Consider the following 25,963-nt stretch of genomic DNA (forward strand, 5'->3'; position numbering starts at 1 on the left):
TAGGACAGGCACACTGCCAAGTTCCCAGAAGACTGAGTGCCACCAGATCCTGTGGCCAGTCCTCACAGTGTGGTGTGGGGGGCTCAGCAGGAGCACATCAGCAATCAGATGGGCCAGGTCAGGATAAAGAACAGGCGTGACAGCTGCTTCCTAAATAATCAACGGTGGGTGCCCTGAGCAGCACCTCCTGCTGTGCCTGTCCCCAGGGCAGCAGGGGCTCAGCGCACTCCCACATCTGCATCAGAGCCCCAGTCCCTCCTGGGTCCCCTTGTACCCTCTAAGACTAAGCTCGGACCCCGCCGGGAACCACCCCCAGGACCCTACCTCAGGCTGTGCCACCACCTTCCACCCGGCAGCCCCAGCCAGAAACCTGGAGGCCACCCTGGCTTTCTCCCCTCCATGTCTACCTGTCCCTCAGCCTTCTTGTGGCCTGGCTACTCCTCTCTCTGCTCCGCCTCCTGGCTGGCCTTTAATGTAAACAATCCATCTAACAGTTGAGCCCCACTCATGACAACGTCCTCTCCTTTCCCTGACCCTCAGGGCCCTGCTTGGCCTGGCTGACCTCTTGACACCACAGCCAATTCCTCATGGGTCTTGGGTGTCCCCCGCTGGGCTCCCTCTCTGCCCAGGGTGCCCTTAGTGTAGGAGCTGGGGTGCCTGCTCTCCCCACACCTGAAGGCCCTTCTTTGTCCCTCGCCCAGCGGCTCTGACTGGCAGTGCAGCCTCAGTCAGCATTGGTGGGTGCTTCCTGGTGGGGTGCACCTCCTCCCCAGGGCTCCTGCTCCCGTCCGCATCTGTGTCCCTGTGGCTGCCAAAGCAATCCCCCTACCCCCAATGGCTGGGAGGCCTGGCAGATTCAGCAGTCGTGTGGGCTGGCCACCCACTGGGGTCAACAGAAAGGGCATATGACTGCCCCAGAGTCTCACAGTGAGCTGGGCCACCTCACAGTAGGGTGATTCCCTGGTCAAGGTGGTGGCAGCACTGCTGTAGAGACTTGTAGAGATGAGAGTGCTGCTGCTCGGAGATGGAGTGGCGGGTACGACTCGGAAAGCTCCCGAATCTCACCTCCTTCCCTCCTCCACCAACCCCAGGCCGTGTTCTACTGGTAGACCCGTGAATGACCGAGGCAGCAGGAGAGCTCAGGGCCACACAGTGGGAAGGGGTGGGGCCTCGGCTGGTGCCCAGGAGGCCTGAGTGCCCACCAGGGCCACATGCTCAGCACACACTTAGCACAGGCTAAGCACATGATAGCCACAGCACGCCCAGCCTGAAGCTGAGACGATGACACAGTCTGCTTTCCTTCCTCCCACCCGCACCAGGCCTGTCCCTCTGTGCATCTGAGCCCGCCCTTTAGCCCCAGGGCTAAACAGAACAGGCCCAGATCAGGCTCTCTGCCAGGGCGTGGACTCGCACAACAGTGTCATGGTGGCTGAGTGCGGCTTGGCATCAACTCTACCTCTCTGTGCCTGCTGGGTCACCTAGGACCAGGTGTGACGAGCCCAGCTTTATTCTCTTGTTGAGCAGAACAACAGATCCCCCCCAGGGCTGGAGACAACACTGAGGTGATCACAGGACTCACCATAGCTACCTGTGAAGAAACAGCTACCTGTGAAGAAACGGCCCCCGCCCATCAGCTCTGGGGCAGCCACAGACAGGCAGGTGCCGGCCCTGGCCCACTGGCACATCACTTGGGCTGCTGTCAAAAATCAGAACAGACAACACCTCTCAGCACATGGGCATCCACACTCCACACAGGACACAGTTTCCCCTCTCAGGGCTGCCATGAGGAGTCCCACCCTGGCACAGGGACGCCCAAGAGCCTCACAACTCTCTGCGGTCTCCTTTCTAGCCTGAGTCACTGTTTTCTTTACCTGTCTGGGCCCAGGAGCCCCTGAGTTTCCAAGCCCCGACCCATCGGTAGTGGTTCCCCAAGTGGCAGGTGACTTGCCAAGGCCACAGAGCCAGGATGGGAAGGAAGTGTGGGGCTCCAGCCCAGTGACGTTTCTGAAGCAGCCCCTCCCCAGCCTTGCTGAATGAAGGGCTGAAAAGGGGGTCAGTTCCTCAGGGAGGCAACCAGAGAAGGGCGACCCCAAGGCTGCTCTTCTCCTGTTTCCCAAGTGTACAGGCCAAGGAGCAGCTCAGATAGGGCTCCGACGATGCCTCCTCCAGGCAGTCCTCCTGATGCCCTGAAGAGTGACCAGGCTCTCCTGGGGGGCCCCTAGGGGACTGCAATGTGGGTTGTCCCCCGTGCTACATGAGCCCCAGAATGTAGTTCCTTGTTCACTCCTGTCTCCCATATTGCTCAGGGCTCCTGGAGGACAGGACTGAGCCTTCACTCCTGTCACGGGGGCCTGGCCAGGCATTGATCTAGGGACAGGCCAACCTGCTCTGTGCACTTCTCGGAGCCTGGGACATGGGGATCCCTGGGCGCAGATGACCTGAGGCCCACAGTGAGCACAGGCTCCAGGGTATGTTTAAATCTCCCCTCCACCCTTCACCAACCACGGGACGCTGGGTCATCTACTTAAGCCCTCTATCCCTCAGTTTCCCATCTGAAAAACAGGGCAGCAGCAGAGCCTGCCTCCCAGGGCTGTTAAACAGGCAAGTGGGCTAATGCCCTAAAAAGATGCCTGGCTCGGGGAAGTGTCAGTTAAATAGCTACCCTCGTTGTTACCTATTGGTATTTCAACTGATGCTCACCCACCTATGTTGGCTGGACGGGGGAGCTAAATAATAGATTCTCACAGCAGCTGCTACTGGCAGGGACCCTGGGCCCTGCCCTCCCTGCGGCCACTGGGCATGCAGGGCCAGGCCTGCTTTGGCCACATCAGTGACCAGTGACTGGGAGACGGGATGCCCACTGCCCCCAGCTGCAGGCCCAGTGTTGGGGGCTGGGCTGTCAGGCGGCGCCCAGGGCTTGTTCTTCACCACCCCCACATTGGAGACCGAAGCCAAACAAACCACAGCTGCTTCCTGACTCTTCTTATCTGAAACACACAGTCTTGGACTCTGTCCTTTGCGGGCTGTTCTCATTACCCAGATTGAAACCAAGCTTCCGAGCCCTGGTATCTGTTCCCCTGAAGCCGTGAGGCTGGGCCCAAATCCCGGGGTCAGGCCCTCATCTGCCCAGAGGCCTCCAAAACAAAGCAGAGGAGCACAGTGATCTTTTAAGGAGATGCAAAGACAAACAGGGCCCAGGGCTGCGGTGAGTTTCCAAGGGCACGCCCAGCATAAGTGGTACATGGGAGCCTCAGTGCGCTGCGACCACAGCAGGGAGGCCCCATGGCCCTGCCAGTGGGGTGACTGGGACAAGAAGGAAACCTGGGCCACTCGAGCACCTTGTCTCTCACCCACTGAGTCTCTTGGGCAAGTCACCTAGACTGTGTCTCAGTTTCCCCTCTCAGGACTGCCATGAGGAGTCCTGCAGGCACATGGAAAAGGCTGGTGTACACAGCAGGCACTCACCATGGGTCTGGGGCTTCTGCATGGGCAGGAGGGGCAGTGATGAGCTGGGACTGAGCCTCCCTGGCAGCGGCCTCTCTAGCAAAAGTGAAGGCTGACCGAGGCCTGAGTCAGCTGGAGAAGGTGCCCAGGGGCCGGACTCCCCTGGCTCACACCCACCACCCTCACATCACTACCCGGGAACCAACAAGCCTGTCAGCTCTGCCTGTGAACACCAAGGGCCTCAGCTCTGCTTTGAACACCCCGGGCCTCAGTCAGCTCTGCCTGTGAACACCCAGGGCCCCAGCATCCCGCCTCAGGATGGAGGTGAAGGACGCCCGTCCCTCACAAGTCTCCTTCAGGGAGAGGGGAAACTCAGCACCAAGGGCTTTGCCCGCATGTGGCCTCACTCCCGAGAGTGTGGCTGTCACCTCTGGCCTGCCACCCTAGTTGGTTACAGAGGGCCCGTGAATTTACTCCACATGTTTGGACGCTGTTGCAAACGGAAGCTGTGAAGTGCTGCAGAGGCCCTGGGAAGAGAAGGACTGCAGAGGAGTGGGGGCACCAGCACCACCTCGAGTGGGTGCCACAAAGGTGACAGGTGCAAGGCTCTGAGGAGGTGGGTAGCCCCAGTGGATGGACGCCTGTGCACAGCATGGGAGCTGCACAATGCTGAACTGCAGAGGACCTGGCGGGGGGAACCCTCCAGGGGTGGCTGAACCCCATTCCCACCCAGCTATCCCTGAACATCCCCAGCCTGCCCCCTTACCGGTGCCGTCTGCTCTTTCCCGGCTCCTGGTATGCTGGGTCTGGGGTTCAGCGGGGGCCGCTGCGTCTCTAACACCAGGGCCAGGGCCAGCCGGGGGTCCGGGTGCTCGGGGCCTTTCGCTCCTCTCCTGCTCCAACGAGGCCGTGGCATTGAGTCGGGAACGCGCCTGGGGCTGCGGTGCTGGCGGGGGCTGTGGGCAGGATGGGCCCAGAGGAGCAGTGTTGGAGTCCATCCTGCCTGGAAGAAAAGTCAAGGTCAGGCACATCCAGCACCGGCAGAGCCCGCTCTGGCACTTAGTGTCTGCTGGAGACAGAAAAGCAGAGGGAGGCAGGTGGGAGCTGCCAGACACTCCATACAGGATCTCGCTAACACTCAGTACAGTCCCCATGGGCCAGCACCGCTTCCAGGGAGGAAACCATGGGAGGACACTCACCCACGTGACTCTACAGATGGCACGGCACTTACAATCTCAGACCTGCACATGCCGAGGCCTGGAGTCCCTTCCTCACTGGGCATGAGCCACACAACCCTGGCCTTCCCTCATCCAAGAAAGGGGGATGATGATAGCAACACCCAGAGCCCACCCATGTGGAGCCTGGCTGCAGGGGGCTGAATTGGGCCCCACATCATGTGCCCACCAATGTCTGTGAATGTGCCCTTATTTGGAAAAACAGGTCTTTGAAGATGTATTTAAGGATCTTGAAATGAGATCAGCCTGGAGTGGGGAAGCCCTGGCTCCAACAGCTGATGGCCTATAGGAAGAGGAGCGTAACAGAGCCATGCGGAGATGGGTGACAGTGGCCAAGGAGCAGGAGGACCACTGGCCACTGCCAGAAGCTGGACAGAGGCGAGGAACTGAGCCTCCCTCAGAGCCTCCAGGAGGGACCCACCCTGCCCACACCTTGACTTCAGACTTCTGCCTCCAGAACCATCAGAGAACAAACCTCTGTTGTTTTAAGCCACCAAGTTTCCAGTAGTTTCTTACGGAAGCCCTAGAAAACTAATACGCTGGTACTGAGTAAAGTTAAGTAAATATGAGAGGTGAAGGGAGCTGGGGAGGGGAGAAGAGGGCAGGGGAGAGAAGAGAGGGAGCCAAATGGGTGGAGCTGGGATTCATACCCAGATCTGCCGCTCCACAGCCCCCACCCCAGGCCCAAGCCACAGCACCGAAGTCAGAGGACTGATGTCCCAGAAATCAACACACAGAGTAAAAAGCAAACTAAGGCAAACAGTGCGGTGGGGGCATCAGAAGAGACTAGAGTGTGCAGAGATCCCGTGACCCGTGTCACGCTGGAGCAAGGGCTTTATTTTATTCAACAGAGGCCCTCACATGCTGCTTAGCAACATGGAAAAACACCACCATCCCTGTAATGAAGGACAACCACCGGCCACAGACACAGAGCTGAAAGCGCTGCAGGATCCCGAGCCCCGGACCCAGATGGGCCCTGGATGAGCAGCGTTAGGGGTGGGATGCAAACCCCTGGCACTGCTGGACCTTGAACCTGCTGCTGTGTGAGGCTGTGGAAACTTTTCCTCAGATTCCCAAATGACCCTCCCAAGCTCAGGGCCACAGCCATCCTCTGAGGCACAGAGCAGGGAGAGGCTGGTAACAGAGAGTCTCGCTCCCAGCCCCAAGCTGCTGCAGCGCTGTGCTCCTGGCTCTGTGCCCAGCAGCTGTGTGGTCCTGAGCAGCCCACATCCCTCTCTGCACCTCAGCCTCCTCATCTGAAAATGGGGATAGGGGCAACGGTGAGGACCAGTGAGACCAGACACCATAGGCAGCACGAGGGAGTCCCCTGGCCACCTCTGAACACCCGGCGCTTGGCACGGAGCAACCAGGTCTGAGTAGGTGCCCAGAGGTCACTTTTGGGGGCAGCTGTGACTGGAAGAGTCAGGAGTGGCCCCAGGCTCCATACGCAACAATGTCTGCTGCATTCCCAGCTGCAAATGGGTCCTAAAGATCAGATTGGTGCCGCTCAAGAACTGCAGATTTCAATCCACACGTTCCTCCCTCAGAGGGACTGAGCCCTTAGTTTAAAACATCCCCCAGGTGCAAACCATGCATGGTCAAGCACACTGCCTCCCTCAACCCCGTGCATCCCCCAGGTGCAAACCATGCATGGTCAAGCACACCCCCCCCACCCCATCCTGTGCATCCCCCAGGTGCAAACCATGCATGGTCAAGCACACCCCCCCCCCCACCCCATCCTGTGCATCCCCCAGGTGCAAACCATGCATGGTCAAGCTTGGGAGCCTGCTCCATCCTGTTTCCAAGTTCCCAGCTCCCGGGAACTGGCACCTTCCACAAAAGCAGCCATTTAACTGCATGTGCAGACCTAAGTGTCCCCTTAGTCAGCTGTGGCAGAGAAATACAGGATCGCACGTAGAACCCACACGCTGTGGGCAAACAGAACCACGGTCCTGCAGGCCACCGGACCACCTGAGACGGTGAAAAGTCAGGTCTTCAAATGACACGTGGCCTTGTCTACCTTCTCTCCCATGGTTCCCACTGCCCCCAAGTCAGGTGTCACTTTCTCAGACAGAGAGAGAGGGCACCTTTACTGAGGGCTGACCTACGCCAGGGCATCTCTGCCATCAAGACCAACGGCTCTGTTCTCTGTACTTGTCTTTTCTCATGAGTTTCTCGTATGGCCCTGGAAGGTAGGTCCTATTGTCGTGAGTTCCTCGCATGGACCTGGAAGGTAGATCCTATTGTCATCCCAGAGTTATAAATGGGGAAATGTTTTATCCTTCAACCTCACCCCACTTCACAGACAGGAACCTAGGTGCAGGGAGGGGAGAGACCTGCTCAAGATCAAACAGCTCCAGGTACCAGACCTGAAATTCAAATCCAGACCTGCCTAATTCTAATGCTTCTGCAAGCTCATTTCTGAAAAAGACGACTTTGAAATCCTACCGCCACTGCACCCTCTCTCCCGGGGCCCACTCACTGCAAAACACTGGCTACCCTTCAACATCAGCACACAAATGCTGACCTCCACACTTCTGTTTCTGCAGGGCTCTCTTCCCGGAATGCCTTCTTACCCCCCTCCCCCAGCCTAGACCCTAAGCACCCTTCAAGTCAAGAGCTCCAGCGATACCTCTTTTGTGGGAGCTTCCAAGCTATGTCTGTCCCGAGTCCCTGTCTTCCTCACCTACTCAGGTAAACACACAGCACTCAGGCGATCACCTCTCCATCAGAGCCCTCCCTCTGCTAGAGGTTACAGCTGGAAGCAACATGGCGTGGGGCGTCGGTTACCCTTACTAGTGGCCACATGACCTCACTGTGTCTGTTTCCCCATATGTAAAATGGGGATAGCACCTCCCACATAGGGGTGCTATGGGGATTACGTGTGTGGCAGAAGAGAAAGCAAACTATTGGGCATTAAAAAAAAAACTAAGCCGGCCAGGTGCGGTGGCTCACGCCTGTAATCCCAGCACTTTGGGAGGCCGACGCGGGTGGATCACGAGGTCAGGAGATCAAGACCATCCTGGCTAACACAGTGAAACCCCGTCTCTATTAAAAATACAAAAAAAAATAGCCAGGCGTGGTGGCGGGCGCCGATAGTCCCAACTACTGGGGAGGCTGAGGCAGGAGAATGGTGTGAACCCAGGAGATGGAGCTTGCAGGGAGCCGAGATCGCGCCACTGCACTCCAGCCTGGGTGACAAAGCAAGACTCCGTCTCAAAAAAAAAAAAAAAAAAAGAAAGAAAAAGAAAAACCCTAAGCCATTACTCCCAGGTGCTAAACAAAGGCATGTTCAGTTGGAAAACACTTCATAAAAGGAATTTCAGGAAAACAGATTCTAGCTGGCCTATGTACCATGTATGTCACACTGCAGTTAAAAAAAAAAAACTGTTTAAAGTAAAATCTCTGGTTAGTAAGAATGGATGAATACAGGAGGATTAATTTTCAGGTTCCCTGAGGGTTGGCCAAGTCTGGTTTGGATCAAAGGGCTTGTTATTTCAAAACAAGCACAACAATTCCTGGTCATGGTTGGTCACAGGGACAATGAAGATAAGAAAAGATCTCCCAGTGGAGGGACCTGCTGTCTGGTCCTTCCCTCTCTGAGTCTTCCTGCATGTGACAGCCACTGTGAGCCCTGAGGGCAGGGCTGCAGCTTATCCACTCAGAAGACCTGCTGCCTTGCCAGGAATACGTTAAGCACTTAATGCATGTGGGCAGAAGCCTGAGGCAGCCTGGCCTAGGGGCAGGAGCACCATCCAGGCAATAATGCCGTGGGACCTTACCAAGTCCCTCCCCCAGACCCCAGCATCCAGGCATCTCCAGCTGCAACCACTCTGCACCCTCAGATCCCCACCTGCACGGTGGGGCACTCAGCCCCAACTCCCTACTGGTGACCACAGCAATGGCTTAGAAGCCGTCACTGTGTAAGATCCACAAAACCAAAGTTGCTAGCATTCTTTCCTCATGAGCACTGAGGCGTATTTTTATCCCGTCCAAACACAAACACCGGCACCAAGGAGTTCAGCTGAGAGGCCGCCACCTGGAGAGGGCTGCAGGCACCATGCATCCACTCAGACCCGCAGCAGAATGACCACACGTGGCCTTCTGCCCTAAGGGCTCTGGCCCTCACCCAGGCCACCCCCATTCTGTTCTCTCTGTGGGGGACAACCCCACCTCCCAAGCCAGTGCCTCAGAAACAGCCCCCGTGGGAAGCCGAGATGATGTTCACTCTCTCTGATCAGTGCCTCTGCCTCCAGGATGCCAGTCCAGGGAAGTCATTGGAGATGCCCTCGGGGCTCACACACAATGTCCATCATATGGCACTTTCAGCACTGTCCAGAAAGGGGCTGGCTATAAAGCCTACACCCCTCCATATGGCGCAACGCTGTACAGCTGGTAAACGTGACCTCGTACATGAACGTTTTGAAACAAGGAAAAGGTGGGCCTAACACTGTTAAGGCAGGATTTAAAGCAGCAGAAGATATTAGCCGGAGTCTGTTTAGGATGAAAACAAAATTTATCTGCCAAAAAATGGAAGAAAACACCCCCTAAAAAAGATACTTGCTGTCTCTGGGGATAAAGCTTATGTGCGGTTTCATTTTATTCTTCTTTTAAACATATTTCCCTAGTTTTCTATAATGAATGTGTAATGCTTTTGAAATTAAAGCAAATGTTATTTTAAAACCCATCTGTGAGCAAGCCCTAAGGGAGCAGGCCCAGGAGGTCCTGGCCCTGGGATGTCTGCTCTGGCCTGGCCTGACCCAGCCCCCTGGCACAGGGCTGCTCCTCAAGACAAGGGCACAAAGCCCTTGATGGATCCCAGGTACCTATTTTTGCTCAGAGTATTAAGGGACAAACCAAGGAACATTCCAGCTCTATCCAATGTGGCACATTCACAGGAACAGAGGGGTTTGAATTGGGACTGCCCCAAGCAGCATTCATGACGGCCATAGTGGCCAAGCCCCCACCACACACCTGGCACGTGCTCCAGGCCTGGCCTGGATGGGCAGCAGGTGTGGACTGAGGGTAGGTCCATCTTGTGCCAAGCACTGTGCTGGGCCCCCCTGCCCCAGAGAAGTCTTGTCCAGGGCCAGCGTTGGAGCAGCTTCATCTAGATGGGAAGGGTAACACCTAAACAGACACCCACAAAGACGGCACAGAAGGGGGCCCTCACTCCACTGTGGGAAGAGGCAGGCCAGTAATCCTGCAGAAGGCCTTGACTGAGCCTTCTGGACAAGCGGGCAGGAGCCAGGCAAGGTGGGAGGTGGCTGGGCATTCCAGCAGGGGTTGTGCCCAGAAGAGGAGGCAGCAGAGGGACAGTGAGCCAACCTTGTGGCCAGGAACACGCAGGTGGCTGGGAGGTGACTGCTGGAGAGGACACAGGAGGGAGAGGCTGACTGAGTAGCGAGGCGGGTCCCTGAGGGCCCGAAGGAATGCCGGCTCAGGAGGCGGACCTGACCCGATAGCCCAGAGGGAAGTGGCCGCTGAAGAACCAGCAGGGCTGTGTACAGCCAGGCCCGGATCGGGACCAGGGAGGAGCCTGGGGGTCGTCCAGGGAGAGGCGAGGGTCCTGAACCAGGGCAGGCATCCGAGTGAGGCTCAGGAGCCAGGAGAGACAGGAGAGAACCAACTGGGAGTGAGGAATGAAGGGCACAGGGGGTGGTCTGGTTTGTGGCTGGGGCTGGCTGGCTGTGGTGGTACCACTTCCGGAAGTAGGGAAGTGGGAGGGGAGGGGAGCCATGTAGGCATAAAGCTCCCGACCTATTATGATTCTTATTGCCACCGTCAAGGATGGGTGTTTTGGGTCTGTCCGGCAGTGCAGACATCTCTGGGGGTTGAGACTGAGCTGGGGTCCCCTCTGTGACCAGCCCCAGAAGCCTGTCCAGCCCTGGTCCGGGATGGGCAGGGGAGGCCTAAGTCAGAGACGCCCTCCATGCTCTTCCATCCTGGGAAAGAAGGTGAGATGGGGTCTCCCAGCCAACATTTCCTGTGTCTGCGAAGGGAGGAGGACAAACCAGCAGGCAGGGAAAAGAGGCTGCAATGTGGAGGAGCCTCCCTCCAAATCCCTGGTTGGATACAACGGAGACCCCATGGGAATCACAGACCCTCGGAGACAGAAGTAAACAGGTGGGGACAGTCAAAGGTGGCCTCTGGGCTTCCCGTGGGCTCCCTCTCCTGCTGCAGAGAACAGGCAGCCAACACATGGGGTACACAGGGCACAGCTCCTTGAGTGATGGGTGCTGGCAGAAGAGAAAGCCCTTTACAAACTGCAAAGCCCTGGGCCAAATGCCATGGGTCATTGTCCAAGGTGAGGAGAGGCGGGGCTGCTTCTGGAGAGATGGAGCAGAAGCCTCACACCAGGCTCTGCCCCATCAGCTTCGTGGTCCTGGGCTGGCACCAAACCCTGCTAAGCCTCAGCTTCCTGGGGTGTCAAACGGGGACTATAACTTCTCCGCCTAAGGCTACTGAGAGGGTTAAATCTGGGTGGTGAGGGGTTGCACAAATGCGACTTCCTTGGAATTCATAACATCAACTGCTAAGTGGGTGAGAGGCCAGGGCGCCATCACATCCAAAAGGGCTGGGCAGGATTCTCCAGAAAGTTTTCGTTGATCAAACAAAAAGCTAATGATCCAGAGGGTGGAGTTCATACGAGGCAGGGTCCAGGTGCTGCCAGTGAAACCCCTCAACTCTCTACTGAGGGGCCCCGAGGGAGAGGAACTGCCACAGCGCTCCTAAGTGGGCTGTAGGGGGATTCAGAGTGACCCCTAAGCTGCCCCTCGGGCGGGCCGGGTCCCCCTGGGGGACTGAACCCCCTTCCCCCAACAACACCTCCCGGGGGCCCAGGCGCGTTCCAGCGGCCGGGCGGGCACCGAGGGCGGCCGTGGGTCCCGGGACCGCGGGGGAGGGGCATGACGGGGCAACTCGGGGGGGATGGCGCGGGGCGCGGGGAGGGGGCCTGCCCGCCGGCCGCTCCGCCTCTCGGGCCTGCTGTCCCGCCCGCGGCGGGGCTCCAGGCGACAGCGCGCGGGGGACCGCGGCGCGCCCCCCGGGTGACCCGTTCGGGCCCGGAACAGGGGTCGCCTTGCGCGATGCAGAGCGGGCGGGACCCTCGGCCCTCCAACTTCGGAGACCTTGTCGGGACTTTGGGGCCAGCCACCCATCAGCTCGGAAGGGGAAACTGAGGCCCGAGGCGGACAGTGCCTCAGGGCTCTTGCCCGCCTCCTGCGCGCTGCCCACAGCCACCGCGCCACTGCCCCAGCCCCGAAGTACTCACCGGCCCGTGAGTGGGCCGCACGCGGCGCTGCGACGCCCTGGGGCCTCTGGGCCGGCAGTAAAGTTGTTCGGGAGCAGCCGAACGCGGCTCAACCGGCAGATCTGCAGCCGCGGGGGAGCAACCTGCACTCGCTGCTGAAGAGCCGGCTAGCGCGGCCTTCTGCACGAGGGGGCGGGGCAGGGGCGGGGCCTTCGGCCTCCCTCCACTCCAGACGCGGCCCCCCGGATGCGGCGCCAGCTCGGCCTGCTGAGTGGCCGGCGCAGCCGCCAATCACTCCACACCTCCGCCAATCACGGTGCGCCTCGCCTAGCTGCGGCCCGGCACTCCCCCTGCGTGGTTGGGCCCGAGGGGCCAGAGGGCGGGTCCGGCTCGCCCACAGCGAAAGTTTCCGAGCGGACTCGGGCCCCGGCCCCGCCCCGCCCGCGAAACGTCCAGTTGCTTAGCGAGGCCGCTCGCCTTCTCCTGTAACAGGTGGTTTGGACCCGTGGAAAAGGCTCCGGCCACCTTTCATCCACCACTCCAGCCTCAGCGTCCCCAACTGCAGATTCATTATATTTGCTGTTGCAATATTAACACACGTCTTGAGCGCCTATTCCGGCGCTGCAAGAGAGTCTAAGGGCTCCCCTAATAACAGCAGCAGAGATGGAAAAATGGGGCCTGTTTGGAACGAGTGTCTGCAGCCAAGTACTGCTTTCAGTGCCCAGAATCAAATGCAGTGTAGCAAGCTTTTCACACGGTGACTGGGGGATTCCTTTAAAGTGTGTGTTAGCCCAGGGAGTGAGCAAGGCTCAGGCAGTTTGGAGACTCTCCTTTGGTTCCTGTCTGGGAGGCGTGGTTTGGAGATGAGGGCGAGTGTCTATCCTTGAGAGGCCCTGGGGAACGTGAGACCCTGCCTGCTCTGTCTCTGGTCCCCACAACCAACCTGAGATACCTGTCCTAGTTACCACAGCAGAAACTGCGGCTCGGAGTGACTGCCAGAGACAATGCTTACCAACATGTTGGGAGCAAATATTCCAGATGGCTTTGGAGATGAGTTCTGAACACACTACTTCGGAGGACTTTTGTCAAAGCGGCGTAGTTCACGTCAGTCACCTCATTTGATTCTCCAGCTGCCCCCACTGCCCACCCCCGATCCCCAGTGTTCACGTGTGAGCCTGTGAGGCTCACAGAGGAAGGAAGAACACCTGCCGTCAGCCTCGCCTGCTCTGTCCAGGTTGGCTTAGGGGCTTTCACAGGTTTCAAGGGCCCCCCTAGTGACCCAAGGAGGGAGGTGGCACTGAGCCCATTTTTTATTGATGTGAAAATTGAGGCTCAGACATAGTTATTTGCCCAAAGTCTTGAAGATGTCTTTCCACCTTATCATACACTAACTGTAGAAAATTTGGAGAATTACTAAAAGTAGAAAGGAGAAAAAAAATCACTCAAAGGTGATCACTGTTCACATTGTGAGATGTATGCACATTTAAGAAAATAATAAATATTAATGTGAACACACAATCACAGAGAGGCTGAAGCACTTCACAAACCCTTTGCAGGGGCTCATTAAGCAGAGAGAAGAGGACACATTGAAAAGTTCCTCCTGTGGAGGTCTAAGGGAAGAGAGAAAGTGCAACAAAAAATCTACAAGACGGCTTAAGGAGCCTCTATCAGAACACTGCAACACTGAACATACTCCATGGAGCTAAGAGACTGAAAAAGCAACAGGCAAATTCAGAAAGAGAAGAGTGGAGGTGAGGACAAATGAGCAAACTGGAAGATAATGTGGAGTAAATGCTTCATGATGTAGAGCAAAAGCACATGAAAATCATCAGGACAAAAAGCAGAGACTGGAAAGACAGTTCCAGGAGGTCTATTGCACAAAAAAGGACAGGTACTCCAGGAAGAGCTGGAGGGGAAACAGAGGTGAGCAAAGTGCCAGGAGAACGTGTCCCTGGAAATCCCAGATGCCAAGGATAAAGAGACGGTCTTGCAGAGTTCCAGAAAGAACAGGTCACATCTAAGGGGAGAAAAGTTGAAGTGGTTCCTAGGGGACTTTGGAGCAATGTCCAGGGACTCTGATGATAGGATCAAGGATCCTTACCATGGCTACTACAGGATTCATCTGTCTGGACAAAAGAGAGAAAATATCCATTGTGGCAAGACAGAGAAAGGACCTCAGTGATGTCCCCTTTCAGAGGAAGATATTCAGAGTTCCCCCGTCACTGAGACAGTTCAATCACAGTAGAGATTTCAAGATAGAGCAAACGCTCAGAACAGGAAGTGGTGTTAAGCAATGACCCTTGCAAAATATACAGTATGGATAATCCACATGTGCCTCTGATTTTGTACTAGCAATGCCACATAAGGATTCTTAAAACATAAGCTACATGCTGCAAGAGAAAGTTGTATTAGCCTGGAACTAAAAAAAAATAGAATCTTATCACAGAGAAGTCAGAATATTTTAAGATCACATTTGGTTGAGGGGAGAAGGAGGAAGTAAAAGGATCTGATTTGGTGAGTGGGGAAGGAAAGCCTTATTGGTGGTTGGGAGGGGTGCTTCATTACCATTTACTTTTAATACATTAGCAGGGAAAGATTGGTTTAATTATGACTCTCAGGTGGGGAAGGAAAGCCTTATTGGTGGTGGGGAGGGGGGCTTCATTACCATTTACTTTTAATACATTAGCAGGGAAAGATTGGTTGAATTATGACTCTCAGGAATTGGAAAGTAGCAACTCACGGGAAAGAAGCAGAGTAGAACTCCTGAATTACTAGGTAGAATTTGGGGGAGGGGTGGAGGGAGAGTAAGGAAGCAAAATTAAGGGGGAAAAGTAAATAATAGCAAGAACAATAAGCTTAATAATAGTAAACATAAGATGAGATGAAATAAATAAAGCCATGGCTACCCGCCTTCATAACACGGTGAATGGGCTGGATTTCCCATCCAAAGTCTGTAAGATTGGGGCAAAAACTAAAGTCTAGTTAAGCGCTATTTACAAGAAACACACCAAAAATATTGAGAAGTAGAAGATCACAGCAGACATTTGAAAAATGGCAAATTACTATTGATAAGGAAGAACGCATGATGGAAAGCATTCACGGGAAGAGTGGTATTATGTAAGGGTGCCAGGCACAATCCACAAAGATTTCATTGTCATGAATCTGAATGAGCCAGAGAATCTAGTAGCCACACACTAAAAGCAGTAACTGCTAGAAATACTAGAACTTATTAAAACACAACTCTGGTGGGAGAAAGAGCCAGCTGTTCAATGCTATCTTTTCTAGGACACCTGTCCTCATTCCCCCAAGAGCTGAGCTCCGCATGTTGCTGCTGAGTATTGAATGAATGAATGGATGGATGGATGGATGAGTCACCTATGCAAGGACTTCATATAAGCTCTTTCTTGCCCATAGGACAGTGTCCAAACTCTTTAACCTGACATCCAAATATACCCCCCACAATTCAGTCCTTTGATGTCTGCCCATGATTTTCAGACTCTTCATTCAAGTTCTTGGCCCACTTCCTTCCCTACACCTATTTAAAACCTACTTCCATTTACTCAACAAACATTTAGTGACTTTTGGCCAGGCGTGGTGGCTCACGCCTGTAATCCTAGCCCTTTGGGAGGCCGAGGTGGGTGGATCACTTGAGGTCAGCAGTTCGAGACCAGCCTGGCCAACATGGAGAAACCCCATCTCTACTAAAAATACAAAAAAATTAGCCGGGCATCATGGCACATGCCTGTAATCCCAGCTACACAGGAGGCTGAGGCAGGAGAATCACTTGATCCCAGGAACTGGAGGTTGCAGTGAGCAGAGATCATGCCACTGCACTCCAGCCTGGGTGACAGAGTAAAACTCCATCTCAAAAATAATAACAATAATCATAAAATAAATAAAAATTAAAAACTATAAACATTTAGTGACATCCTACCTGTTCCAGGCATTGGACTACATGCCAAGTATTCAAAGAAAATGAGGACAGAGGCTTGGTGAGTTGTCATTTGAAAGAGAGCAGAGTGTGGGGGTTTACAGGCTATTGCTGTACCAGGCCCCCAAAGAGATCACTTCCTGGAGCCTGTGAATGGTACCTTATTTAGAAAAGGGTTTTTGCAGATGTCATTAAGGATTTTGAGAAGGGGCCATTAGCCTGGCTTATCTCCTTGCTGGAGAGAGGCAGACAGAGATTTGACCACACACGGAGAAGTTGATGTGGACATAGAGCAGAGAGAGATTCCAAGACGCTGGCATTGAAGATAGGAATTATGTGGCCACCAGTCAAGGAATGCAGGCAGTCCCTGGAATCTGGAAGAGCAGGGAACAGATTCTCCTTGATTTTTGCCCAGTGATACTGATTTCAGACTTCCGGCCTCCATAACTGTGGCAGAATCCATTTCTGTGGTTTAAGCTACTGAGTGTGGCAATGAGTTTTTAGCCCACTGAGTTAATGAGATAAGAACAACATGGGCTAGGCATGGTGGCTCACACCTGTGATCCCAGCACTTTGGGAGGCCTGGAGGCGGGGGTGGATCACCTGAGGTCGGGAGTTCGAGACCAGCCTGACCAACATGGTGAAACCCCGTCTCTACTAAAAATAGAAAATTAGCCGGGCTTGATGGCGCATGCCCGTAATCCCAGCTACTCGGGAAGCTGAGGTTGTGGTGAGCCGAGATCACACCATTGCACTCTAGCCTGGGCAACAAGAGCGAAACTCCATCACACACAAAAAACAACAACAAAAAAACAACATGTGCGGCTGGTTGGGCGTGGTAGCTCACACCTGTCATCCCAGCACTTTGGGAGGCCAAGCCAGGGGGATTGCTTGAGCCCAGAAGTTCAAGACCAGCCTAGGCAACATGGCAAAAACCCATCTCCACAAAAAAATTTAAAAATCAGCCAGACGTGGTGGCACGTGCCCGTAGTCCCAGCTACTCAGGAAGCTGAAATGGGAGGATTGCTTGAACTGGGGAGTTTGAGGCTGGAGTGAGCCAAGATTGCACCACTGCACTCCAGCCTGGGCATCAGAGTGAGACCCTGTCTCAAAAGAAGAGAAGAGAAGAGAAAAGAAAAGAAAAAGTAAAAGAGATAAGAAAAGAAAAGAACAGAACATGTTTGGGCATGTCGGCCACACATTGGATTTCTAGCACAGCGAAACCCTAGGACTACCCTTGTCAGCATCCCTGGGAGCCAGGCCCAGGAATCTGCATTTTAACAGGTTCCTGGGGGGTTTGTGAGACATAGGAACATTTGAGACCCACGAGTATAAAGCAGGGTGGTTCACAGTGTGATGGGTCCACCAGACCAGCAACATCAGCATCCAGCATTCCTCAGTCACCTGGACGCCTGTTACGAATGCAGAATCCCGCGCCAACCATGAACCTCCTCAGTCAGAATTTGCATTTTAATAAGATGACCTTGGGATTTGCATGCACATTAAGGTTGGAGCCAGTGGTGGCATATGCCTGTAGTCCCAGGTACTCGGGAGGCTTGGGCAGGAGGATTGCTTGAGCCCAGGAGTTCAAGACCACCCTGGATGACATAGTGAGACCCTGTTTCTAAATAAATAAATAAAGCAAGCTAGAGAAGCCGTGCTGCAAGCTGGAGGTGCTTAGCTCAGGCTTTGCACATAGAGCCACCTAGAGAGCTTGTCCTGCCCAGGCCAGCTGGACCAGAAGTCTGCATTCTATGGGGAGTCCTGGATAGGGGTGCAGCAGAGGAACCGCATGGGTGCCTTTGCAATTTAGCAAGGTCTGGAGCTCACTCAGGCCATGTGCCCCATCCACTGCCTCTTTCCTGAGGCCATCCCACCAGGCCTTGACCACGTCTAAGGTAGGAAGCTCTCTTTGCTGCTATACCCCGACAGATCTTCCTAACACAATGTGACACACAGGGCAGCCTCCCTCACTGTCCGAGGGTCTGAGGGTATGGAATCACACACCCTGCAGCTGCTGGGCCGTAGAGCCTCTGGGCTCCCACCCCCCTCCTTCCTCCTCTCCCACTTCCCTGCTCATATCCCACCCTGGGCCCACCACTCCTCCCTCCTTCCCAATGTTCCCTTTATAAACCTGAGTTCCCTGCCCACTCTACAGTCTCCTTGGAATCACAGCCCAAGTGGCTGGAGTTGTGGCTGGTGGGGGTGTCGTGGGGGGCTTGGTGCTGGTCACACGGCTCTGTGTCACCAGGGCTGGTGCCACATCAGAGGCCCACGCCTGCCAGCACCTCCACACACACCCCCGTGCACACACCCACCTGCCACACACACATACTGCACTGTCGCCGGGTAGTTCTGAGCCCTCCCATGGGTCTGAGTCGTGATGTGCTCATCTCTGAAGGCAGAGAGCGAATGCCACTTCACAGCCCGCAGATGAGTCACCAAATGCATTGGGAAGTTTCATTTGGGGAATTAAAAAAAAAAAAAAGCCAGGATGCAAAAGCAACTTTGAGGCAGAAGAAGGAAAATGCCCATGTGGGGAGAGGCGCTGTTCCCAGGCCTGCCTGTGTCCCAGTCATGCCCCTACGTCACTGAGCAGTGCCAGCTGAGATCCCCCACCTCCCCCAGCCCTCACCTTCGAAATGGGCCCAGCCTGCCCTGGATGCAGGGGGACCATGACAGCAGCCAGCATGGGGCCTGGGCACAGGTCTCAGGTCCCAGGGCTGTGTCACCAGGACTGGACACAGGACACGGCAGCAGCAGGGGCCTCATTTGCTAAGTACATCAATGTGCCCACACCGTGCAGCTGTCATTTCATGCTGAGTCTCTCTTACAAATGTCAGTCACTGGCAGGAAGGGGCAATCGTTCAACACCTGCTACCCGCTCCCTCATAGGTCTCACTGGGTGCCCTGGTGTGAGGTGGAAGGGTCCAAGGCACACAGCCCCGTACCCGCCCTGGAGGGGCTTGTCAGGTCCGGAAGCTGGAAACCCCAGCCACTGTTATTCTGGGGAGGGGCTAACCAGAGGAGAAGTGATGACAGCCTGCGGATTCCTGGCAGGGGGAGAAATTGTAGCAGGTGATGGTGGTCAGGGACGGCTCCCTGGAGGAGGTGCTGGCTTTATTCTGCCCCCTACTCCCCCCAGGTTTTTTTTGAGATAGGGTCTCACTCCGTTGGAGTGTAGTGGTGTGATCTTCCCAGGCTCAGGTGATCCTCCTACCTCAGCCTCCAAAGTAGCTGGGACTACAGGCACACACCACCACATCTAGCTACTTTTTGTATTTTCTGTAGAGAAGGGGTTGTGCCATGTTGCCCAAGCTGGTCTTGAACTCCTGAGCTCAAGTGATCCTCCCATCCCTCTCTGCCCCCCAAAGTGCCAGGAGTACAGGTGTGAGCCCCCACACCCAGCTGCCCCCTACCCCTTTTTAATAGACCTTATTTCTAAGGGCAGTTTGGGATTCCCAGCAAAGCTGAGTGGAAAGTGCAGACAGTTCCCGTAGATCCCACACCTCCCCATGCAAAGCCTCCCCACACCTGTTCCAATGGATAACCTGCATTGACACATTGCTATCTCCTAGAGCACAGCATTTACATCGGGGTCCACCCTGGGCATTGTGCATTCTGTGGGTTTGGAAAAATGTAGAATGACGTGGACCACCACTGCAGCATCATACAGAGCAGCGTCACTGTCCTAAGGCTCTTGACACTCCACTGCTTCATCCCTCCGTCCCGCTGCCTCCTGGCAACAACTGATCTTTTCCCAATCTCCATGGTTGTGCCCTGTCCGGAATGTCACAGAGTTGGAACGGTGCAGTGTGTAGACTTTTCAGCTTGGCTCCCTTCACTCCGTGATATGCGGCTCAGTTTCCTCCGTGGCTTTCCGTGGCTTGATAACTCATTTCTCTTTATTGCTGAGTAATATTCCATTGTCTGGATGGACCACAGCTTACGTATCCACTTATGTATCTACTCACGTCCCGAAGGACACTGTGATTGCTTCCAAGAGGCACTGACTTTAAATCAGGGAACTGAGCATGGGGAGGGGCTATGACACGCTTAGGCAATGTCATTAGACCTGGAACAACTCACTGGACCTCCCTGGGCGTCAACTCAGTAAATCCTTTGCCCCAAGGGGTTATTGGGAAGACCTGGGAGCTAACCTGTCTGGAAGTGGAACTGGTGGACATCGGCTTCCTCCATAACCACACCACAGACCATTACCACCCCTTCCTGAATACTGATTACACCTGGTGGCCCATTAAATCCACATGACAACCTGGGAGGTGGGATCGTCCTCAGGCTATAGACCAGGAACCAGAGGCTCTGAGAGGTTGAGTCCTGTGCCCATGGCCACTCTGGGTCACCTCTTTGGTCCGACGGCCTCCAATCCCTGCTGCAATGCCACCCCACACTTACCCATGTCTGAAACCCAGCAAGCTCCCTTCTGCGTTTCAGGTGGCTGTAAAGAAGATAACACACAGGTCACGAAAGATGTTTTCTTAGACAAACACCCCCGAGGTGTGGTTTGGGGTGGGGGGGCATTTGCAGCGACTCCTCACTTCTTTTTTTCTTTCTTTTTTTTTTTTTTTTTGAGACAGAGTCTTGTTCTGTCACCCAGGCTGGAGTGCAGTGGCATGATCTCGGTTCACCACAACCTCAGCCTCCTGGGAACAAGCAATCCTCCCACTTCAGCATCCCAGCCACCCTGTAGCTGGGACTACAGGCACACTCCACCATTCCCGGCTAATTTTTTTTTTTTTTTTGGCATTTTTTGTAGAGATGAGGTCTTACATGTTGCCCAGGCTGGTCTTGAACTCCTGGGCTCAAGCAATCCAACTGCCTCAGCCACCCAAACTGCTGGGATTACAGGCAATAGCCACCACGCCTGGCCTCCTCCCTCACTTCTTTCAGCCCTGAGTCCCTACTGTGATCGTTTCAAAAGCCAGAGCTAGGCCAGGCACCGTGGCTCACGCCTGTAATCCCAGCACTTTGGGAGGCTGAGGCAGGCGGATCATGAGGTCAAGAGATCGAGACCGTCCTGGCCAACATGGTGAAACCCCATCTTTACTAAAAATACAAAGATTAGCTGGGAATGGTGGCATGCACCTTTAGTCTCAGCTACTCAGGAGGCTGAGGCAAGAGAATCATTTGAATCCAGGAGGTGGAGGTTGCAGTGAGCCAAGATCGCGCCAATGCACACCAGCCTGGTGAAAGAGCAAGACTCCGTCTCCAAAAAAAAAAAAAAAAAAAAAACCAGAGCTGGTGGGAGAGGGAACTTCTTGTTCACTTTAGCAGGAAACAATAGAACAAACTTTTAGGCATCACGGCACTTAGGAAATGTCAAGAAGAGCCAAAAATTACCCAACTCAAAATCCTCCCCAAAACTTTCCGGACACCTGCTTGGCTTGGTAGCAGTGATCAGAATAGCACAGCTCCACGTTGCCATAGAGACGGGCAGAGAAAGTGGGGGGCAGGGTGGGGAGCACTTTTGATGTTTGTGGGAGCAATTTGAACAGTTTTAGCGAAGGAGATATTGTTTTTGACAATCTTTAGAAATATAAATTACCCAGAAGCTTGCTGTGATCACAGATCATTGTTTTCCTTAATTGTTTGGTACAATGGAAGCTGCCAGACTCTGGTTGCAACTTGCTTTGTGAAATGCCAAAGAGCTTCTGGTAAGAGAAAGAGAAGAAACTTGGGTATAGGAATTCTCTTGGCACTTTCTCTAGGGCTGCTGTTCTGGTGGGATCCAAAATGCTACGTGAACTCGTTTCAAGTTTTTCCTGGGGAAAGTGTAGTGCTGGTGGCGATTCTTGATTCTACTTACCTTTGTCCTGCCCCAGTGCAGGGACTACAGGCTGGCACCTTGAGAGCTCATCTTCTTTTTCCCTGAGCAAAGAGGGACAGTCTGGCCTGACATCTGTGCAGAGACCCTGCCTGGAGAGACACTGGGGGCCCAAGACATGCTGAGCTTTGAGGGCAGCACGGGCAGATATTTTCAGAATGAGGCTCAGGGTGGCAAGTGCGGAGCATGGACGGTGGGGTCTGGAGATGGACTGCGAGGGGCTGGGGAAAGGGTGACACTGGAGTTCAGTCTTAAAGAAGGAACAGCTATCAGGTGGGTTCTATCACTCCCCCTATTTTATGGTTCAGGAAACCATACTGCCTTGTCCGGGGTCAGGTGGTAGTTGATAGAGGCGAATTCATGCCCAGCCTGACCCACTCTTTTTTTTTTTTTTTTTTTTTTTTTTGAGACAGAGTCGCCCAGGCTGGAGTGCAGTGGTGCAATCTCGGCTTACTGCAAGTTCTGCCTCCCGGGGTCACGCCATTCTCCTGCCTCAGCCTCCCGAGTAGCTGGGACCACAGGCACCCGCCACCACACCTGGCTAATTTTTTTTTGTATTTTTAGTAAAGAAGGGGTTTCACCATGTTAGCCAGGATGGTCTTGATCTCCTGACCTTGTGATCCGCCCGCCTCGGCCTCCCAAAGTGCTGGGATTACAGGTGTGAGCCACCGCGCCCAGCCTCTTTTTTTTTTTTTTTTTTTTTTTGAGTTGGAGTCTTGCTCTGTCTCCCAGGCTGGAGTGCAGCCGCGCGATCTTGGCTCACTGCAACCTCCACCTCCCGAGTTCAAGCAATTCTTATGCCTCAGCCTCCCAAGTAGCTGGCGCTGCCCACCACGATCAGCTAATTTTGTATTTTTAGTAGAGATGGAGTTTCACCATGTTGGCCAGGCTGGTCATGAACTCCTGACCTCAGGTGATCTACCCGCCTCGGCCTCCCAAAGTGCTGGGATTACAAGCATGAGCCACCGTGCCAGGCCCAGCCTGACCCACTCTTGATGGCTCAGAGCCTCCTGTGAGAATCAAATAGAATCGATCTTTTGCAGCTGAGGCTCAGAAAGGTTAAGACGCTTGTTCAAGGCCACAGAGCCAAGGACCAAATGTTGTCTTCTCCCTCCTGGCGGGGAGCTCTGTGCCTGCAGACACACCCTGACCTGGTACCAGCTTGTTATCAACCTGCCACATTTTAGACTGCTGCCTCTGAGGTCCCTCTGGGAGTTGAATGACGGGTGAACGTTTCACATCAGTGCACCTGGGCATGTGTCTCTATGTTGGCCTTGCTTTGGAACTTGCACAGCAGTTATCTTGTATGACCAGATGGAGTCAGACCTTCCTGAAGGTGAGATAAGATCTGTGTGCACATCTGCCTTCTCCCCACACCTCTGGGCCAGGGAAGGGCTATTGAACTGAATTGCAGAAGGGCTTTGCAAATTATAAAGTGCTTATAAGGCCAGGCTTGATGGCTCACACCTGTAATCCCAGCACTTTGGGAGGCCAAGGAGGGCAGATCACTTGAGGTCAGGAGTTCGAGACCAGCCTGGCCAACATGGTGAAACCCCTCCCCCACCATCTCTACTAAAAATACAAAAATTAGCCAGGCATGGTGATGCGCACCTGTAGTCCCAGCACTTTGGGAGGCCAAGGCGGGAGAATCACTTGAGGTCAGGAGTTCGAGACCAGCCTGGCCAACATGGTGAAACCCATCTCTACTAAAATTACAAAAATCAGCCGGGCGTAGTGGCACACGCTTGTAGTCCCAGCTACTCGAGAGGCTGAGGCATGAGAATTGCTTGAACCTGGGAGGAGGAGACTGCAGTGAGCTTTTACCACTGCACTCCAGACTGGGTGAGAGAGCAAGACTCTGTCTCAAAAAATTAAAAAAAATAAATAAAAAAGTGCTTATAAAACTTCTTGACTATAACGATTAAGATTGGTACCGCCTGAGGAACAATTGAGCTCTTTGTCAGAAAGCTGAGAGCATCATTATCAGGAATTTCTCAGAAAATGAGAAAGTCGTGAGAAGTAACTGTGGGAAGCACCGACTCCAGCCTGGAGGAGAGATGGCTTGCAGGGCTGTGAGCCACCAGCTGGCCTTTGTGCTCGCTGCGCACCCTGGAGCACCCTTCCCCAGCCCTCCTATGGCTGTTCCAGGCCCCTGCTCCAGGTCATCTTAGAGGGGAATTCTCCGACAGCCCTGACTCCCCAAGGCTGTGATCTCTCTGCCATTTCTTTCGTCCACAGGCCTGGTCACGGTCCTGAGGTTGTTTGTATTATTACTTGTTGAAATGATGAAGGAATGAATGAATGAATGAATGAATGCTTTCACATCCTCCACACAGCAGTCCAAATGACATCAATCCCATCATGTCACTCTCTTGCTTAAAACCCTCCAAAGACTTCCTGATGCACTTAGAAGAAAATGCCCACTCTTTCCTGTGGCCTCCAAGAGTGACCCTCCCCGCTGAGCTCAGGCCCCTCTCTGCCCCTCCCACCCACTCAGCCACACCGGCCTCCTTCCTGTCCCCTGAACATACCAAGCTCTTTCCCAGCCCAGAGCCTTCGTCCATGCTATTCTCTCTGCCCAGAGTCCCTGCTTCACGAAGGCGCCCACTCTCAGCCCTCCTTCCCCACACCCTCACACAGCGTCCTTTCCTGCTGCCCTCCACTGCACCCTCCCACCCCTGCTCAATGCAGGCTCTCTTGGTCTCCCTTGTTTGTGTTTTGTTCGTGTCTTTGCCTGTGAATTGCGTCTTCCTCTTTCTCCGTTCCTGGCCTGCACATGACTCACCCGCTGGTTTCTGCCCCTTGCTGGTGGTGCCCTGGCTGCCGTAACAAAGCGCCACAATGAGTGGCTTCAGCCAACAGAAATGCACTCTCCCAAACAGTCCTAGGGTCAGGAGTCTGCAACCCAGGTGTGAGCGGGGTTGGCTCCTTCCTGGGTCCTTGCTTCTCTCCTGGCTTCGCTGGTTGCTGGCGGTCTTTGTGGCGGTATCGCTTCCATCGCGTCCCCGTTGTTCCACAGTCTTCCTTGTCTCTGTTTATATGGCATTAGCTTCTCTGTGTCTGTATCCAGTTTCCTCTTCTGTTTTTTTTTTTTTTTTTTTTTGAGACAGAATCTCGCTCTGTCTCTCAGGCTGGAGTGCAGTGCCGCAATCTTGGCTCACTGCAACCTCCGCCTCCTGGGTTCAAGCAATTCTCCTGCCTCAGCCTCCTGAGTAGCTGGGATTACAGGCATCCGCCACCACGCCTGGCTAATTTTTCTATTTTTAGTAGAGATGGGTTTTCGCCATGTTGGCCAGGCTGGTCTTGAACTCCCGACCTCAGCCTGCCTTAGCCTCTGAAAGTGCTGGGATTATAGGCGTGAGCTACTGTGCCTGCCTCCTCTTCTTAAAAGGGCACCAGTCCTCAGGGTAGGGCCCCTCCTAGCTGCTACAGGTGGTGAGACAGACATGAGCAGGGCAGGAGAAGGCTTCCCCAATCCACTAGGAATGTCAGGGTATTGCCGTCAGTCACACAACGAACTCATCTTCCCTTGCTTACCTCTTCCAAGACCCTATTTCCAAATGAGGTCATATTCTGAGGTTCTAAGTGGGCATGGATTTAGGGGCCATTCAACTAGTACACCCACTGTCCCTAGCAACCAGTCCAGGGTATCTATTGATTGATCAATGAATGAATCAGATAATCACTGTGACCTGAGGAGGGTGAGAGGTGACTGGGAGGGCCCGCACTCCCACCTTTCCTTGTTTCTTGAACCACTGGGCTTCCCGGTCAGCCTCAGGTCAGCCTGGAGGGCAGAGGTCAGCAGCATCCCAGAAACGCAGGTCCCAGGGCAGCAGCCTTACCAGAGGGTGACTCCTGGTCACTGGGCCTGCTGTGGCCTCATGTCTGGCAGGGGCTGGATGATCATCTTGCCAGCTTTGCAGAGCAGCTTCGGGTGCCGGATGGATGAACAGAACCTCAGAGCCTTTCTCGCTCCAAGGCTGTGTGATTTTTCAACATCACAACCCCAGCCAGGTACAGTGGCTCACACCTGTAATCCCAGTGCTTTGGGAAGCCAAGGTGGGAGGATCGCTTGAGCCCAAGAGTTTCAGACTAGCCTGAGCAACACAATGAGACCACGTCTGTATTAGTCCATTTTCACACTGCTGTAAAGAATTGCCCAAGGCTGGGTAATTTATAAAGGAAAGAGGTTTAATTGACTCACAGTTCAGCATGGCCGGAGAGGCCTACAATCACAGTGGAAGGTGAAGGGGAAG

General features: G+C 54.2%; 1 protein-coding gene across 3 annotated transcripts in view; it reads right to left on the reverse strand.

The window, feature by feature from the left end:
• Positions 1–25,963, reverse strand: part of WFS1 (wolframin ER transmembrane glycoprotein) — a 57,924-nt gene that overhangs the window by 21,243 nt on the left and 10,718 nt on the right. The window contains exons 3-4 of one of the 3 annotated variants that reach the window (XM_055385868.2): positions 20,279–20,321; positions 4,211–4,447 (exon numbers count right to left, since the gene is read on the reverse strand). In XM_055385868.2, coding sequence (XP_055241843.2) covers positions 4,211–4,447; positions 20,279–20,321 — 280 coding nt within the window. Of the gene's footprint in view, positions 1–4,210; positions 4,448–11,952; positions 12,137–20,278; positions 20,322–25,963 lie in introns of those variants that run through there. The other 2 variants (XM_031010213.3, XM_031010212.3) reach the window with 2 other exon arrangements.

This window comes from Gorilla gorilla, chromosome 3, assembly GCF_029281585.2.
Source record: "Gorilla gorilla gorilla isolate KB3781 chromosome 3, NHGRI_mGorGor1-v2.1_pri, whole genome shotgun sequence".
Classification (NCBI taxonomy): domain Eukaryota; kingdom Metazoa; phylum Chordata; class Mammalia; order Primates; family Hominidae; genus Gorilla; species Gorilla gorilla.